This window comes from Rhinoderma darwinii, chromosome 2, assembly GCF_050947455.1.
Source record: "Rhinoderma darwinii isolate aRhiDar2 chromosome 2, aRhiDar2.hap1, whole genome shotgun sequence".
Lineage (NCBI taxonomy): Eukaryota > Metazoa > Chordata > Amphibia > Anura > Rhinodermatidae > Rhinoderma > Rhinoderma darwinii.
This window is the reverse complement of record NC_134688.1, coordinates 304965798-304983680: the sequence shown is the minus strand read 5'-3', so window position 1 is coordinate 304983680 and position 17883 is coordinate 304965798. Positions and strand designations below refer to the sequence as shown.

Genomic DNA, 17883 nt, shown 5'->3' with positions numbered 1-17883 from the left:
ATTTTGGGGTACATGCATTTTCTTTTTTAATCACTATTCCATTTTTTAGGAGATGAGGAAACCAAAAAACAGCACTTCTAGCATTATTTTTTATATATATATATATATATATTAGTGTTCATGAGCAGTATAAACATGTTCTGTGGGTCATAACCAAATTTTTTTTTTTTTTTACGTTTTACTACTTTCCCACAACTAAAACCGTGTTTTAGTGTTGCTATATTCGGACAGCCATAACTTTATTTTTGAATTGATACCGCTGTGGGAGGGCTTGTTTGAGTGACGAAGTGTAGTTTGTGGGTACCATTTTGGGGTACTCGCATGCAACTTTTTGATCACTTTTAATTTGAGCCAAGGTGACCAGAAAAAAGAAAGAAATTGCCAGTGTTTTGTTTTTTTTAGCGAATATTTTTTACATTTCACCTTGCGGTAAAAACGAAGGGATATTTCTATAGTTCCAAACGCGGTGATACCTATTATGTATTATAATTTATTTAAAAAAAAAAGTAACTATAAAGAAAAGGACTTACAGGGAAACAGGGCGATTATTGTTGTATTTTTTTTAACACTTACCAGGAGACTTGAAGATCTGATCTCCTTTACAATACACCACACTAACTTATGTAGTGCAGTGTATTGCAACTATAATTTTTCATCTGTCAGTTGAGCCTATTCGCTCAGGCCTTGGGCAGCACCTAATAGGCTTCTGTACCTGGCCACCAGGAAGCAGTTGCTAGGCTTCCTGGCTGCCATCACAACCCACGTTCTCTCACTGGGGGTGGGGTGGGGCAGCCATTGACCGCCGCATTGAAGGGGTTAAACTGCGGTGATTGTAACTGCCATTGCCGCCGATGCAATGGTATGTCAGCTGTATATATTACAGCCGACACCCGTTAAAGATGAAGTGCGCACCGCCCCATCTTCATGACGGGTCTGGTACATCGGATTGCGGTAAGCACCTTGCAATGCTGACGTATAGGACCCGTAATTTTGCGGGAAGGGGTTAAACATGCATGCTGAATGCAGTATGCAAATGGTTATGTGAACAGCGTCCAGCTTCTGTTAAAGCTAAATCGGGGTCAAATACTCTAGAACGAAGGGACTGCCACGCTTAGGGCTTATTTACACAAACGTGTAATGCGGTTTTCACGCCTCGCACGGACCTACGTTAGTCTATGGGGCCATTCAGACTGTGCGATTTTCACGCAGCGTGTGTCTGCTGCGTAAAACTCACGACATGTCCTATATTTGTACGTTGTTCGCGCATCACACACCCATTGCAGTCAATGGGTACGTGAAAATCACGCGCAGCACACGGAAGCACTTCCGTGTGACGCGCGTGATTCACGCAACAGCAGTCACAACTATGATTGTATTTTGTTTGTAAACAGAAAAGCACGTGGTGCTTTTCTCTTTTCAGTGTCATAATGATGGCGGCTGCACGAAAATCACGCAGCCACACATCATATGGTGATGACACAGAGCAGTTAAGTGCCTTCAGCGCTTGCAAAACGCTGTTTTTAGCACAAGCAAAACGCACACGCTCGTGTAAATCCAACCTAAATCAGCACATTGATCCTCCCATCAAGTTAAGCAATTTACAGCAAAGAAAAAAAACAACACAAAACCTAGGAAAGACTAAAAAAATAGGTCAATATTTTCATTGAACATTGTGCGTCACATAAGGGGAAATCATTGAAAGTGCATTAGTACAGTTATAAAACGTGAAATACAAATACTTAAGCAAAATAAACAAAACTTTATTCTAATAACTTTTTTATAACAATTCTAAAATCTATATATATTTTTTTTAAACAGTATTTTCAGTCTCAAAAATTGGGATTTGCCCTAAAGATCCAATGGACCATTTTAAAAGGCCTGCTGGAAAAGCACTGCCCATTAAACCCAGGGAGGTGGGCAACATCCTACTCTCCTAAAGAACACGTGATTTAGAAACAAGCTTGTTAGAAAAACAAAAAACAAATGCAAGATTAAAGCATTAAGAAAATTTAGATCGCTCAGTCACTACATTCTCCTAAGAAGATTTCGACATCCTCAGGAAAATCCAAGCCAATGCGATCTTCAATAAGAGCAAGGGTTAGAGCACAGTGCAGAAGTTCAAGGTCTTCCTCTTCACTGAAGTCTTCTTCATAAATTCCTACCAGCTGAGCATAGGACTGTAAAAGACGATATGAAAATGGTCAAATACAAAAGTTTTAGGGGTTGGCCAGTATTTAAAAAGGGTTCTCAATAACAAGTGATTGTTTAGAGTTGCTCTGTATAACCTTTGTTTACACTTTTCCCTAAATAAGCTTGTTATAAAACAGCATTAGGCCTGATTTACACGAGCGTGTGCGTTTTGCGCATGCAAAAAACGCTGCGTTTTGCGTGCGCAAAATGAACTTAATGCGTGTCATCAGTGTGATGTACGGCTGCGTGATTTTCGCGCAGCCGCCATCATTATGACACTCCATTTGGATGTTTGAATGTAAACAGAAAAGCACCACGTGCTTTTCTGTTTAAGAGTTCAACAGCTGTTGCGCGAATCACGCAGTTCGCACGGAAGTGCTTCCGTGCGACCTGCGTGGTTTTCACGCACCCATTGACTTCAATGGGTGCGTGACGCGCAAAAAACTGCGAAATATTGAACATGTCGTGAGTTTTACACAGCGGACTCACGCTGCGCAAAACTCACGGACTGTCTGCACTGCCCCCATAGACTAATATAGGTGCGTACGACACGCATGAAAAGCACGAACACGTAAATGATGCCTTAACGACACCCAAATTAACAATGTGATTTCAGTTTTAACCCCTTAAGGACACAGCCTGTTTCTGACTTCTAGACCAGGCAATTTTTTTCTCAAATCTGACGTCACTTTATGTGGTAATCACTTTAGAATGCTTTTATTAAAGCGATTTGGAACCCGTTTTCTTATGACACTTTGTACTTGGTTAGCGGTAAAATTTGGTCGATACATTCAGTATTTGTGAAAAACACCAAAATTTAGAGAGAACTTACAAAAATTAGCATTTTTCTAAACTTCAATGTATCTGCTAGTAAGTGGCTTTGAGGGCCCTATATATTATAAACACCCCATTTTAACCCCTTCCTTCCGCCGCCATTTTTTCAGATTTTCACTTTTGTTTTTTCCTCCCCACCTTCCAAAAGCCATAACTCTTATTCTTCCATCAATATTGCTGTATGAGGGCTTGTGACGAGTTGTAGATTTTCACAGCACCATTTAATGTAGTGAAAAAAAAAATATATATATATATATATATATATATATATATATATAGTGGAATAGGGAAAAAAAGCGATTCCTCAACCTTCTGGGTGGTTTTGTTTTTACGTTGTTCACCGTACCTAATGTATTGCATTATATTGCGATTCTGACAGTCTCCTATGAAGCCCTGCCTCCGACAGTGCTTCATAGGAGTACAAAGATGGCGGACCTAGGGGACTTAGTCAAGCCCCCAGGCTGCCGTGCCAACCAACAGCTCCCCCCGATCTCGCCGCTGGGAGGCCGTTGGGACATTACAGGGGGTCGCCCCCGTTTTTAGTCATTTAAATGCCGCGATCGCTATTGAACACGGCATTTAACAAGCAGGATCACGCTCGTTACCCGGAAGCACCGGCTGTAACCCACAGCCGACACACTCGCTCTATGGAGCGGTCTCAGCCCGTGAGCCCGCTCCATATTCCCCCACACGGCGTGCGCTGTATATATACACACGCCGAATGTCAGGAAGGGGTTAAAACTGCACCCCTCAAAGTATTCAAAACAGCATTTAGAAAGTTTAACCCTTTAGGCATTTCACAGAAATGAAAGCAAAGTGGGGTGAAATACAAATTTTGAAAGTAAAATTTTTTTTTTGCCGAAATTCTTTTAATCCATTTTTTTCTGTAACACAGAAGGTTTTACCAGAGAAATGCAGCTTAATATTTGTTGTCCAGACTGCAGTTTTTAGAAATATCCAGCATGTGGCCAGAGTGCTAATGGACTGAAACACAGGCCTCGGAGGCTCCAAAATCCTCAAGGTGCTGCTTTTTGCTTCTTTTTCATTAGAATATATTTTAAACACCATATCAGGTTTAAAGAGGTCTTGTGGTGCTAAAACCACCCAGAAGTAACCCCATTTGGGAAAATACACCCCTCAAGGAATTTATCTAGCAGTCTAGTGTGCATTTTCACCCGAGGTTTTTTTTTTACTGAATTAGAATTGGGCCATGAAAAGAAAAAAAAAAAACAATTTTTTTCTACTAAAATGGTGCTCTTTATTCCTTGTGAAAATGAAAAAAATGCCACAACACTTATAATCCTCTAATTCGGGAGATTTTTTTTTACACCATGTTATATTTATGTGGTCATAAACTGCTATTTAGACAGACGGTAGAGCTCAGAATGGCAAGAGGACTATTTGGCATGTAGACTTTGAGGGATTGGTTTTTGGACACCATGTCGAATTTACACAGCCCGAGGTACCAGTAGAGGAAATCCCTTAAAAGTGACCATTCCAATTTTCCACGGATATGCCATTTTGGTGCACAATATGTTGTGCCACTGCAGACAAATACCTTAAACTGTTAAGTGGCTTCTCCCAAGTATGGGAATGCCATACATGTGGAAGTAAACTGCTGTTTGGGCACACTGTAGGTCTTAGAAGGGAGAGAACGGCATTTGGCGTGCAGACTTTGCTCAGTAGTAGTTCTGTTAGGGGTTTTACTGAGAGATTATATATATATATATATATATATATATATATATATATATATACACATACATACACACACACACACACAAATAGCAACACCGCAGAAGAAATGCTAGCACAGGCTTCCAGTATCCATAGTTTCAGTTGCTGCACATCTCGTATCTTCACAGCATAGACAATTGCCTTCAGATGGCCCCAAAGATAAGGAGGGGGTCAGATCAGGAGGCATTTCTTCTGCGGTTGCTATCAGTGTGTGAAGAGTGGGAGAAGAGGGCTGCATTGACAATCCAACACAATGGGCAGCACTTTGGAACACATTTTATAAGTGATCAGAAACTTGTAAATAACTCATGAAAGAATAAAGTAACGTTAAAACCAAGCACACCATTGTTTTTCTTGTGAAATTATCGATAAGTTTGATGTGTCACATGACCCTCTTCCCATTCAAAAAACGAAAGTTGGATACAAAATGGCCGACTTCAAAATGGCCGCCATGGTCAACACCCAGCTTGAAAAGTTTTCCCCCTCCCATATACTAATGTGCCACAAACAGGAAGTTAATATCACCAACCATTCCCATTTTATTTAGGTTTATCCATATAAGTGTGTGTGTGTGTGTGTGTGTGTGTGTGTGTGTGTGTGTGTGTGTGTGTGTGTGTGTGTGTGTGTGTGTGTGTGTGTGTGTGTGTGTGTGTGTGTGTGTGTGTGTGTGTGTGTGTGTGTAAGCTGTGAAGAGTACTCCATTATTACGCCCTGACACAAATTAGTAAGCTACACATATGTAGCCAGTGTCGCACTAGTAAACGAACGGTGCCCAATACTATCCCCCTTTTGGAACACACCCTGCACATTTTGTGTTGACATATTCTAAGAGCCAGAACTTTTATTTAAAAAAAATAAATAGGATTAGGTCTTTTTTGCACGACGGGCTGTAGTTTATTGGTACAATTTTGGGGTACCTGCAAAATTTTTATCACGTTTTATTCTATGTTTTGGGAGGGATGGTAATCAAAAAACTGCGATTCTGGATTTATATATTTTTTTTCAGTGTTCACCATGCGGGAAAAACTAACGTGATATATTTATATTTGGTTCATTACTGACGTGGCAATACCTAATGTGTACTTTTTTCCAGGGCTTTTTTTTTTTTTTAAAAGAAAAAAAAACTGAAGACTTCTTGTGAAAAAAGGCTGTAATTGTATATTTATTTATTTTTTTTAAACTTGAAACATTTAGGGTATGTTCACACGGAGGGCGTCCGTAACGGCTGAAATTACGGGGATGTTTCAGCCTGAAAACATCCCCGTAATTTCAGCCGTACCGGCATGTGCAGGCGCTTGAACGCCGCGTCAATTACGGCTGTAATTAGCGCCGCTATTCATTGGAGTCAATGAATAGCGGCTCCAATTACGGCCAAAGAAGTGACAGGTCACTTCTACGCGGGCGTCTATTTACGCGCCGTCATTTGACAGCGGCGCGTAAATATACGCCTCGTGTGAACAGACAAACGTCTGCCCATTGCTTTCAATGGGCAGATGTTTGTCAGCGCTATTGAGGCGCTATTTTCGGGCGTAATTCGGGGCAAAAACGCCCGATTTACGTCCGTAAATAGGCCGTGTGAACATACCCTTATTTTTATAAATTTTGTACATTAACTTTTTTTTTTGTCCCAATAGGGGACTTGAAACAATGAAGCCCTGATCTCTATTCTAATACACAGCTCTAATACATTGCACTATATAGGTAGTGCAGTCAGTCATAGACTGACAGCAAGCCTATTAGGCTCAACCTCCGGGCAGGGTCTAATAGGCTTCCAAACTAGGCAGACCAGGACAGCATTGTTGGGCCTCCGGTTGCCATAGACACCATTGGGTCCGCCAAGCCATGATTATCATGGCGCGGGGGCGCCGATAGTCTAGAAACCACCTAGATGCAGCGATCGCTGCATCTAAGGTTTAATCGGCCAGATCGGAGGCTAGCTCTGGTCCTGCCCTTACAGCAGGATGTCAGCTGTAATATACAGCTGACACCTGCTGGTGATGGCGCAGCTTCTGAGCCTGCGCCAGTACTGTCACATACAGTTACGTGATATTGCGCTAAGTCAATAGCTGCAACGACGTAACAGGTAATTAAGGGGTTAAATAAGATACGGATGCTATTACTCAATATATTTAGTGACCATTAGACACTTATAGGTCAGAGGAAAACGCTTTAGGAAGGCATTCTACATCTACCAATCTAATGCACAATATACAAGAACATAAGGTTACTCTCACCAATGCAGAGGCACTATCCCGTCGTTGATCTTTCTTCTTTCTCCTTCGGTGACCATGTGGTAAGTCATGAAGATAGATACATTCAGACTTAAAGGGGCAGTATCCGTTACCCCTAAGAAAGAACCGGCAGCGGATCTTCCTGTGGGGGAAAAGATAGTGGTTATAAAAGTAACTTTTTTTAATCATATCAGTTACTAAAATACTATTACTAGATTACTAATATTTAAGCAAACTTTATTTTGGATTAGACATGCAACACTAGTTTCCATGGAGTATGATAGCCTACTAATGTGATCCTATAATGCACCTGACTATCTTTTAGTGCAGTACAGGAAGTGCCCAATAGAGGCAGCTCTGACGCTGCGTTTTAGATTAGTAACTGGTGATTCTGTCCTTCTTGGCAACACGTTAAATCAGGAGCAATAGTAACGTTTTTTTTCAATTCTATATAGGTACATTTACCTTATAAACAGCATAAAACTGAAATATAGAGATGGCTCTGTTCACATCTTGTTTTTGAATCCTGTTGGAAGATAGCTGCTCAAGGTCATAAAACGTTGGTAATTTTTTATTATTTTTTTTCAACACAGGATGCATAAATATGGTGCGAACAGAGAATAGGATTGCTCAAACCCCAACACCAATTCATACCTTCCTTTTACTATACAAAGTACTGCAGAAAAAACTAAATCCAGTCCACTTACCCAGTCTTTGCTTTGAAATCCACAATCAACTGTAGTTTCTCATCAGGGTCTTCAATCCAGTACTTATGTGGGATAAAGTAACTCGACTTTACACGGCACTGAGGGCAACTCCTTAAATTGAAGTAGAGCATTTGAATATAATATATATATATATATATATATATATTTACACTATACAAACAAATGTATTGGGACACCTAAACATTCTAAGTCCATAGGCATTAATATGGAGTTGATCACGCCTTCCGAGCTTAAAAAAAAAAAAAAAAAAAAAAAAAAAGAAGACCTTCCCCAAACTGCTCCCACAAATTTGGAAGCATACAATTGTCCAAAATGTCCTCGGATGCTGTAGTATTCAAATTTCCCTTCACTGGAATTAAGGGACCTAGGCCAACCCCTGAAAACAACCCCAAAGCATTATCCCTCCTGCATCAAACTTCACAGTAGCCACCATGCAGTCAGGTAATGGTCTCCTGGCATTTGCCAAACCCAGACTCATCCATCAGACTGCCAGATAGAGAAGCAGGATTAGTCACTCCACAGAACATGTTTCCAATCCTCCAGTGGCAGCATGCTTTACACCACTCCATCCAACTCTTGGCATTTGGTAATATAAGGATTGCATGCAGCTGTTCAGCCATGGAAACCCATGCCATGAAGCTGCCGGCACAGTTTTTGTGCGGATGTTCATGCTAGTGGAGGTTTGGAATTCTGCAGTTGAGTAAACAGGGTGTTGGCGACTTATGCGCCTCAGAAAGCACCAACCCTGCTCTGTATCTTTATGTGGTCTGACTCTACGTGGTGGAGTTGCTGTGGCTCCTAAATGCTTCATCTTTACAGTAATACCACTCAGAGTTGATCGTCGAAAATCTGAGGGAAGACATTTCACAAAACTGACTCGTTGCAATGGTGGCAGTCTATTACAGTAACACGCTGGAATTCAGTGAGCTCTTTAGAATGAACCATTCTTTCACAATTGTTTGCAAATGCAGACTGTAATGCTAGGTGTCGGATATTCTACACCTGTGGAAATGGGACTGAATGAAACACCTAAATTCAATGGTTTAAGGCTGTATTCACATGACCGTGAAAAAAAAATAAAAATGGCCATTAACCCCTTCCTGCTTTGGCCACTTTTGACCTTCCTGACAGAGCCTCATTTATCAAATCTGACATATTTCACTTTATGTGGTAATAACTTCTGAATGTTTTCACCTATCCAAGCGATTCGGAGATTGTTTTCTCATGACACATTGGACTTTGTTACTGGCAAAATTTGCTCGATACATTCAGTATTGAGGGTATGTTCACACGGCTTAGCAAAATACGTCTGAAATTACGGAGCTGTTTTCACCTGAAAACCGCTCCCGATTTTCAGACGATTTTGTAACTACCCAAAAAGTGACATGCACTTCTTTGATGCGGGCATCTCTTTACGTGCAGTCTTTTGACAGCGACACGTAAAAATACACCACGTGGGAACAGAACATCGTAAAACCCATTGAAATCAATGGGCAGATGTCTGTAGGTGTAATGGAGAAGTTTTCAGGTGTAATTCATGGTGTAAAACGCCCGAATTACGTCTGAAAATAGGCCATGTGAACATACCCTTACTTGTGAAAAACCCCCAAAATTTGTGAAAATTGCAAAAAATTGCAATTTTCTAAATTTAAATGTATCTGCTTGTAAGACAGTGAAATTTCTGCCTGTATAAACGTTTAAAATGATTCTTTATTATCAAATTGATTAAAATTGGTAGGGCACAAAGTGCCAAAAGATCCAGGTACAGGCGTTGGCAACCAGATCAAAAGCGCAGACTGAATTGTATGTGAAACAAAGGAGACAGTCAGCACGCACCCATTCATGGATGCCTGATTGTATCAAGGTGAATTATCACAAAAACCAGTTCAGAGTGCTTAGCAAATATTGATGAGATCTGATTGCCACAGATTAGTTAGCAGGCACACTCCCAACGCGTTTCTGCACCATGTAGGGGAGCGTCCTCAGGGGTACGAGTTGCCTGATTTATTAACGTAGAGTTAAGAAAGAGCCTGTCAGCTGATATTCAGCTGTTCGTTAGGTGTAACGGCGCATATGAGACATCTGATAGTGGTCTAATGCGCGCCGAGGAAACTAGGAAGTTTTATCAACACAAGCCCCACCCATAGAGGCGTAGCGTAGTGTCGGGCTGTCCAATGAGGGAGTACGGCGTGTGGAAACCCACGCCCCCACACACAGGGCAGCCCATGGTAACCACGCAGCCAATGAGAGAGATGCATTAAGCATCGCTGGTAACAAGGGGGAGCTCAAGGCGGCCAAAACATACAGCGCCGATATCACGGCTGGAGTAGGCGCCATGTATGCGACACAGGAAATCTAGTGAGCACATCACTGCACACAAATCAGCACAAAAGCGTATCAACGGCAGAAGCCAAACAAGAAAAGGATCATCAGATCCATTATTAGAAAAACCGTACAAGGATGAAATCAGGAAACAGATCTCATGGCACAAAGATGTCAGAGAGAAGTCAGCGCCAGTATATTACTAGATGGGCAGAGCATATTATAGGAAAGGAAGATAGGATATAGACTCGTTGAGGCCCAGTGGCTTGATGGTTACTCAGAGGTATCCTCTTAGGACAGCCCGTAATAACAGAACCCAGGGTAAAACCTTCTCACGTGGTACCCCAAGAGGGAGAACTAGGGGAAGAGCCCCCACTAGGGACGGTTTTTTAGGCAAGAGCCATCCCATTCTCGACTACCTCCACAGGGACCCCAGGGACATCTAATGATGGGTTTCCCAGGTTTGGATGACGAAATGCAAATTATTAATGTATCTGGGAGAACCCTATCGCACTGGGAGACTGTTGTTCTCAAAAAGGGTCTATCGTTTATTCCCACCAATCGATTTGATCTCTTCTCTTGGGTTAAGGATCTCAATTTATTTATTAGAAAACTGAAGTGGAGGAAGTTCTTCTGTACCCATGATAGGAGACAATGTGCTGAACTGGGCATTCAGGAGGAAGATCTTGCAAATGTCAGGGTACTGCAGGAACTCTTGGATGAGGGGCAGCGAGGAGTGGGTGAGGGCCCCTTCACTGATCTGAGGGCTCCCTCAACCACTAATCCTCCAATCAATGACAATACTCTGCTGGATGTTTTTCTCACGGTTGTCACAAATCAACTACAGAAACTAGAGGCAGATAAACATTTACATTACAATCTATCACGGGATGAAACATTGGCACTCAAGGCACTGGAGAATGACACGGAGATCATAATTAAACCCTCTGACAAGGGGGGTAATGTTGTTGTGATGGACCGTGTGCAGTATGTTACCATGTGTCATAACATCTTGAAGGACAGATTGTGCTACAGTATCCTGACTGCTAATCCTACAGTTAAATATATGGCGGAACTCAAAGAGATTGTGGGGGAGGCCAAACAGGCTAAGATCATTGATGCGCGAGAGTTGTCATTCATTGTGGGGCAATGTCCACAGATAGCCACCTTCTATAGTCTTCCCAAGATTCACAAGGGTCTCAATCCAATAAAAGGAAGACCTATTGTCTCTGGGATCGATAGTGTATCTCAGAACGCCAGTATTTATGTGGATAGGATTTTGAGGCCCTTTGTGACGGCACTCCCGTCCTATGTGCGTGACACAATGGAGGTCCTTAGGAAGCTTGAGGGGATTAAAGTTGAATCCAATGTTCGTTTGGCCAGTTTGGATGTAGAGGCCCTTTACAGCTCCATCCCCCATTCTTTGGGTTGTGGTGCTGTTGAATACTTCCTCAATGAAAGAGGGGCTCAGTTTGGTGCGCATAATCAATTTGTGCTTATCTTGTTGCGTTTTGTACTGGAGCACAACTTCTTCATCTTTGAACAAAAATTCTTTCACCAGCTCAGGGGAGTGGCCATGGGTAGCCCTTGTGCTCCCACCTATGCCAATCTCTATCTGGGCTGGTGGGAGAGAGAATTTGTGTTTTGCGATAAAATGGAGAAATATGTCTCTTCCATTTTACTATGGTTAAGATTCATTGATGACATTTTCATTCTGTGGTCGGGTACTACAGCAGAATTTGGTGAATTTGTCTCAATTCTTAACATCAATGACCTGGGTCTTTACTTTACCTCTGAAATTAAGGATAATCATATTACATTCCTTGACATCCAAATAGAGAAGACTGACCAGGGACATATCCAGACACAAATCTTTAGGAAAAGTACTGCCACCAATAGCCTTCTTAGATGGGATAGTTGTCACCCTAGACCCCTGAAAATGGGCATCCCAAAGGGTCAGTACATTAGAGCTAGGCGTAATTGTACCACATTGTCAGACTTTCAAAGGTCGGCCAATAGTCTTAGAAAGAGATTTGAGCATAAAGGGTATCCCAGTGGCGTTTTAAAAACGGCATATCAACACGCCATTACATCGAATAGGGAATCCCTATTGAACCCTAAAATATCTCCAGTAAAGGATAATGCCATGAGGATAATTGGTACCTACGACGTTGCACACTTTGAGGTTAGAAAGATACTTACCTCATATTGGGATATCCTTAAAGCAGACCCGGATGTTGGTGGCTTAGTTGGGGACCGTCCTCTGATCACTTTTCGGAGGGGCCGCAATCTTAAGGATAGATTGGTGCACAGTCACCTGAAGATGCCTGTTGCCACCACTTGGCTTTCTACCACAGCTACTGGGTCCTTCCAGTGTGGTAGATGCAAAGCATGTAGCTCTGTTTGGAAAAGCAAAACATTCAAGAGCACTGTAACAGGAGTCATGTTTTCCAACAGGTCATTTATTAACTGCCTTACTAGGGGGGTGGTGTACTTGATTACGTGCCAATGTGGTATGCAATATGTTGGCAAAACAATAAGGGAGTTCAGACGCAGAATTCGGGACCATATCTGTGACATTCAGAAGAAAGCTGATACTCCTGTTTCTCGACATATATGGGACAATCACAAGGGAGATCCATCCTCTATTAGGTTCCAAGGTATGGAACATGTCAATGCTCCTGCCAGAGGAGGCAATTGGGATAGACGTATCTTACAGAAGGAGGCACAGTGGATCTTCAGGATGCAAACCATCAAGCCACTGGGCCTCAACGAGTCTATATCCTATCTTCCTTTCCTATAATATGCTCTGCCCATCTAGTAATATACTGGCGCTGACTTCTCTCTGACATCTTTGTGCCATGAGATCTGTTTCCTGATTTCATCCTTGTACGGTTTTTCTAATAATGGATCTGATGATCCTTTTCTTGTTTGGCTTCTGCCGTTGATACGCTTTTGTGCTGATTTGTGTGCAGTGATGTGCTCACTAGATTTCCTGTGTCGCATACATGGCGCCTACTCCAGCCGTGATATCGGCGCTGTATGTTTTGGCCGCCTTGAGCTCCCCCTTGTTACCAGCGATGCTTAATGCATCTCTCTCATTGGCTGCGTGGTTACCATGGGCTGCCCTGTGTGTGGGGGCGTGGGTTTCCACACGCCGTACTCCCTCATTGGACAGCCCGACACTACGCTACGCCTCTATGGGTGGGGCTTGTGTTGATAAAACTTCCTAGTTTCCTCGGCGCGCATTAGACCACTATCAGATGTCTCATATGCGCCGTTACACCTAACGAACAGCTGAATATCAGCTGACAGGCTCTTTCTTAACTCTACGTTAATAAATCAGGCAACTCGTACCCCTGAGGACGCTCCCCTACATGGTGCAGAAACGCGTTGGGAGTGTGCCTGCTAACTAATCTGTGGCAATCAGATCTCATCAATATTTGCTAAGCACTCTGAACTGGTTTTTGTGATAATTCACCTTGATACAATCAGGCATCCATGAATGGGTGCGTGCTGACTGTCTCCTTTGTTTCACATACAATTCAGTCTGCGCTTTTGATCTGGTTGCCAACGCCTGTACCTGGATCTTTTGGCACTTTGTGCCCTACCAATTTTAATCAATTTGATAATAAAGAATCATTTTAAACGTTTATACAGGCAGAAATTTCACACCTTAGTAATTTAAACGTATACCTTTTCACTGTTACTCCTTGGAATAATGCTTGTAAGACAGGCAGTTATACCACACAAAAGAGTCACTAATTAACATCCCCCATAGGTCTACTTTAGATAGGCATAGTTTTTTGAATATCAAGGCTTAGAACTTTAGCTGCAATTTCTCACATTTTCAAGAAAATGTCAAAAGGCTATTTTTACAGGGGGCAGTTCAGATCTGAAGTGGCTTTGAGGGCTTTATATATTAGAAACCCAGAATAAGACGCCACATTTTAAAAACTTCACCCCTCAAAGTATTCAAAACAGCATTTAGAAAGTCTCTTGACCCTTTAGACGTTTCACAGGAATTATAGCAAAGTAGGGGTGAAATTTCCAAATTTTTTTTGCAGAAATTAATTTTGAATCTATTTTTTTTGCAACACAGAAGGTTTTACCAGAGAAATGCAACTCAATATTTATTGCCCAGGTTTTGCAGTTTTTAGAAATATCCCACATGTGGCCCTAGTGTGCTAACGGACTGAAGCACCAGTCTCAGAAGCAGAGGCGTACGTAGTGGATCTTGGGGCCTCCTTTTTATTAGAAAATATTTTAGGCTCCATGTCAGGTTTGAAGGGCTCTTGTGGTGCAAAAACAGTGGTAAAATCCCCCAAAAGTGACCACATATGGCAAACTACACACCTGAAGGAAATTATCTAGGGGTATAGTGAGCATTTTGACCCCACAGGTTAATTACAGAAATTATTGGAAGTAGGCCGTGAAAATTAAAATGACATTCTTTCAAAGAAAATGTAGGTTTAGCTAATTTCTCATTTCTACAAGGACTAAAGGAGAAAAAGCACCGTTACATTTGTAAAGCAATTTCTCCCTATTAACACTACATCCCACATGTGGGCCTAAATGGCTGTTTGGATACACAGCAGGGCTCAGAAGGGAAAGAGCGCCATTTGGCTGTTGGAGCTCAAATTTAGCAGGAATGGTTTGCAAAGCACTCGAAAGGACTCCATTTTGGAAACTACACTCCTTGAGGAATTCATCTAGGGGTGTAGTGAGCATTTTGACCACATAGGGGTTTTAGAATTGGGCAGTGAAAATAAAAAACAATCCTTTTTCTTCAATAAGACGTAGCTTTAGCTCAAAATTTTTTAATTCTTCAACAAATAAAAAAGGAAAAAAAAAAATAATGAACCCCAACATTTTTAAAAGCAATTTCTACCGATTATGGCAATACCCCATTTGTGGTCATAAACGGCTGTTTGGGCAGACGGCAAGGATCAGATGAGAAAGAGCAGAATTTGGAGTACAGATTTTGAAGGATTGGTTTCTGGTTGCTATGTCGCATTTGAAGAGCTCCTGTGGGGCTAAAACAGTGGAACGCCCCCACAAGTGACCCAATTTTGGAAACAAAACCCTTCAAAAAGGTATTCACCTAGGGGTGTAGTGAGCATTTTAACCCTGCAGGTGTTTTGCAGAAATTAGTGTGCACTCGAAGTTGGAGTGAAATTTTTTTTTTTCCATAGATATGCCAATGTGTGGTGCCCAGCTTGTGCCACCATAACATGACAGCTCTATAATTATTATGCTGTGTTTCCCGGTTTTAGAAACACCCTACATGTGGCCCTAATCTTTTGCTTGGACTATCGACAGGGCTCAGGAGAGTACCATGCGAAATTGAGGCCTAATTTGGCAACTTACACAGTAGGGGTTCACAATTGCAGGGCTCTGATATGAAATAACCGCCGAGATGTGACCCCATTTTGGAAACCACACCCCTCAAGGCATTTATTAAGGGGTGTAGTGAGAATTTTCACCCCACAGGTCTTTTCCATAAAGGATCGCGCTGCGGATGGTGCAAAGTAAAAATTTAAATTTTTCCCCAGATATGCCAATTCAGTGTCAAGTATGTCGTGCCCAGCTTATGCCACTGTAGACACCCCAAAATTTTTTAAATGGTTCTCCTGTTTATGGTGATGCCATATGTGGAAGTAAACTGCTGTTTGGGCACACTGTATGGCTCAGAAGGGAAGGAGCGTCATTTAGCTTTTGGAGCGTGGATTTTGCTTAATAGTATTGTTTGGAGTTTTATTGGTATCAGTTTATAATGTGGGGCATATGTAAGCTGGGCAGAGTACATCAGGGGCATAGTCCGGTTGTATAATAATAGGGTAAACAATAAAATAATCCATAAATATTTGTTACGCTGTGAAGCAATCCTTTCTGTACAGGCATGGTGCCCTTACTCATCTCCCATTTGGTCCACACTTCCCAGCAAACTTCCTCAAACTGCAAAGATGCGAAGTGTTGTCCTGGTGTAATACGGTTGCCCTGGCAGATATGATTGGGCCCTCCCATTCCGGGTTCCCTAATGTTAGGGCCTTGATAAATAGACCCTTGAAACAGAAGAAATGTTCCCCTCGAGCTGGCACAGCCGAATATTTTTCCTCGACTTATTGGAGCCTTAACTAATTTTATTTTTTCATAGATGTAGTGGTATGAGGGCTGTTTTTTTTGCAGGATGCGCTGTAGTTATTGGTACCATTTTGGGGTACATGCAACTTTTTGATCACTTATCCTTTTTTTTGGGAGGCAAGGTGACCAAAAAAAACAAAACAGCAATTGCCAGTTCTCTCAGATTTTTTTTTTATATAGCGTTCACCACGCGTCAAATTACATGTTAACTTTATTCTGCGGGTCAGTACGATTCCAGCGATACCCTATTTATAGAACTTTGTTCTTTTGTAAAAAGAATGTATTTTTTCCGTCGCCAAGTTGTAAGAGCCATAACTTTTTGATTTTTTCGACGACGGAGCTATATGAGGGCTTGTTTTTTTGCGAGACGAGCTATAGTTTTTATAGGTACCATTTTTGGATACGTGCGACTTTTTGATCACTTTTTATTTCAATTTTTGGAAGACCGTGACAAAAAAAAAACGCAATTCTGGCATTTTTTACAGCGTTCACTGCGCGGGAAAAATAAAATATTTTTATAGTTCAGGTGGTTACGGACACGGCGATACCAAATATGTATGGTTTTTTTTTCCAATAATAAATGACTTAACCCCTTAATGACCAAACTATTTTTTACATAGTCGCATTCCAAGAGCTATAACTTTTTTATTTTTGCATCGACATAGCTATATAAGGTCTTGTTTTTTTGCGGGACAAGTTGTATTTTTTTAATAGCACCATTTTGAGGTACATATTATTTATTGATTAACTTTTATTAACTTTTTTTTGGGGGGGGAGGAATAGAAAAATTTTTGACATTGCCACCTTTTTGCATCCTAAATCTACGCAGTCTACCGTGTGGTATAAACAATACCTTTATTCAGCGGGTTGTTACGATTGCAACGATACCAAATTTGTATAGTGTTTGTATGTTTTACTACTTTTTACACAGTAAAAACGCTTTTTTTTCAAAATTATTTGTTTGTGTCTCCATATTTGAAGAGCCGTAACGTTGTTATTTTTTCGCCGATGCAGTTGTATGAGGGCTTTTTTGCGGGACGACTTGTAGTTTTTATTGGTACCATTTTGGAGTAGATGCGACTTTTTGATCACTTTTTAATCAAATTTTTTTTAAAGTCAGGATTCACAGAAAACAGCAATTTATCTGTGGTTTATAAAAAAAATTACGATGTTCACTGTGCGGGTTAAGTAATGTAACAGCTTTATAGTCTGGGTCGGTACCGACGCAGCGATACCAAATGTGTAACTTTTTTACTTTATTTTTTTTTTTTAATAGTAAAGCAGTTTGTAAGGGGAAAAAGTGGGTTTTTCATTTTTTTTTTTATTAACTTTAAACTTTCTTTACTTTTTTACTAGTCCCATTAGGGGACTTTAATATGTGATTCTCCGATCGCTATTAGAATACACTGCAATACTTCTGTATTGCAGTGTATTACTGCCTGTCCGTTTAAAACAGACAGGCATCTGCTAGGTCATGCCTGCGGCATGATCTAGCAGGCATTGATTACAGGCAGACCTGGGGGCCTTTATTAGGCCCCCGGCTGCCACCAGAGACACTGACACTCGGCGATCTTATCGCTGGGTGTCAGTTGGATGAGGGAGCTCCCTCCCTCTAAAACCACTCCGATGTGGTGCACGCTATTGAGCACCGCATCTGAGGGGTTAAACGGGTGAGATCGATACCAATATCGATCTCA

The 17883-nt window shown here is 41.4% G+C and overlaps 1 protein-coding gene across 1 annotated transcript in view; it reads right to left on the bottom strand.

Annotated features, from left to right (window-relative positions):
- Positions 1–1739: 1739 nt before the first annotated feature.
- LOC142741219 (putative E3 ubiquitin-protein ligase makorin-1) overlaps positions 1740–17883 on the bottom strand; it is a 43767-nt gene continuing 27623 nt past the window's right edge. Inside the window, exons 6-8 of the mRNA XM_075850616.1 lie at positions 7700–7810; positions 6996–7134; positions 1740–2177 (exon numbers count right to left, since the gene is read on the bottom strand). Coding sequence (XP_075706731.1) covers positions 2019–2177; positions 6996–7134; positions 7700–7810 — 409 coding nt within the window. The 3' untranslated portion in view covers positions 1740–2018. The remainder of the gene's footprint in view (positions 2178–6995; positions 7135–7699; positions 7811–17883) is intronic.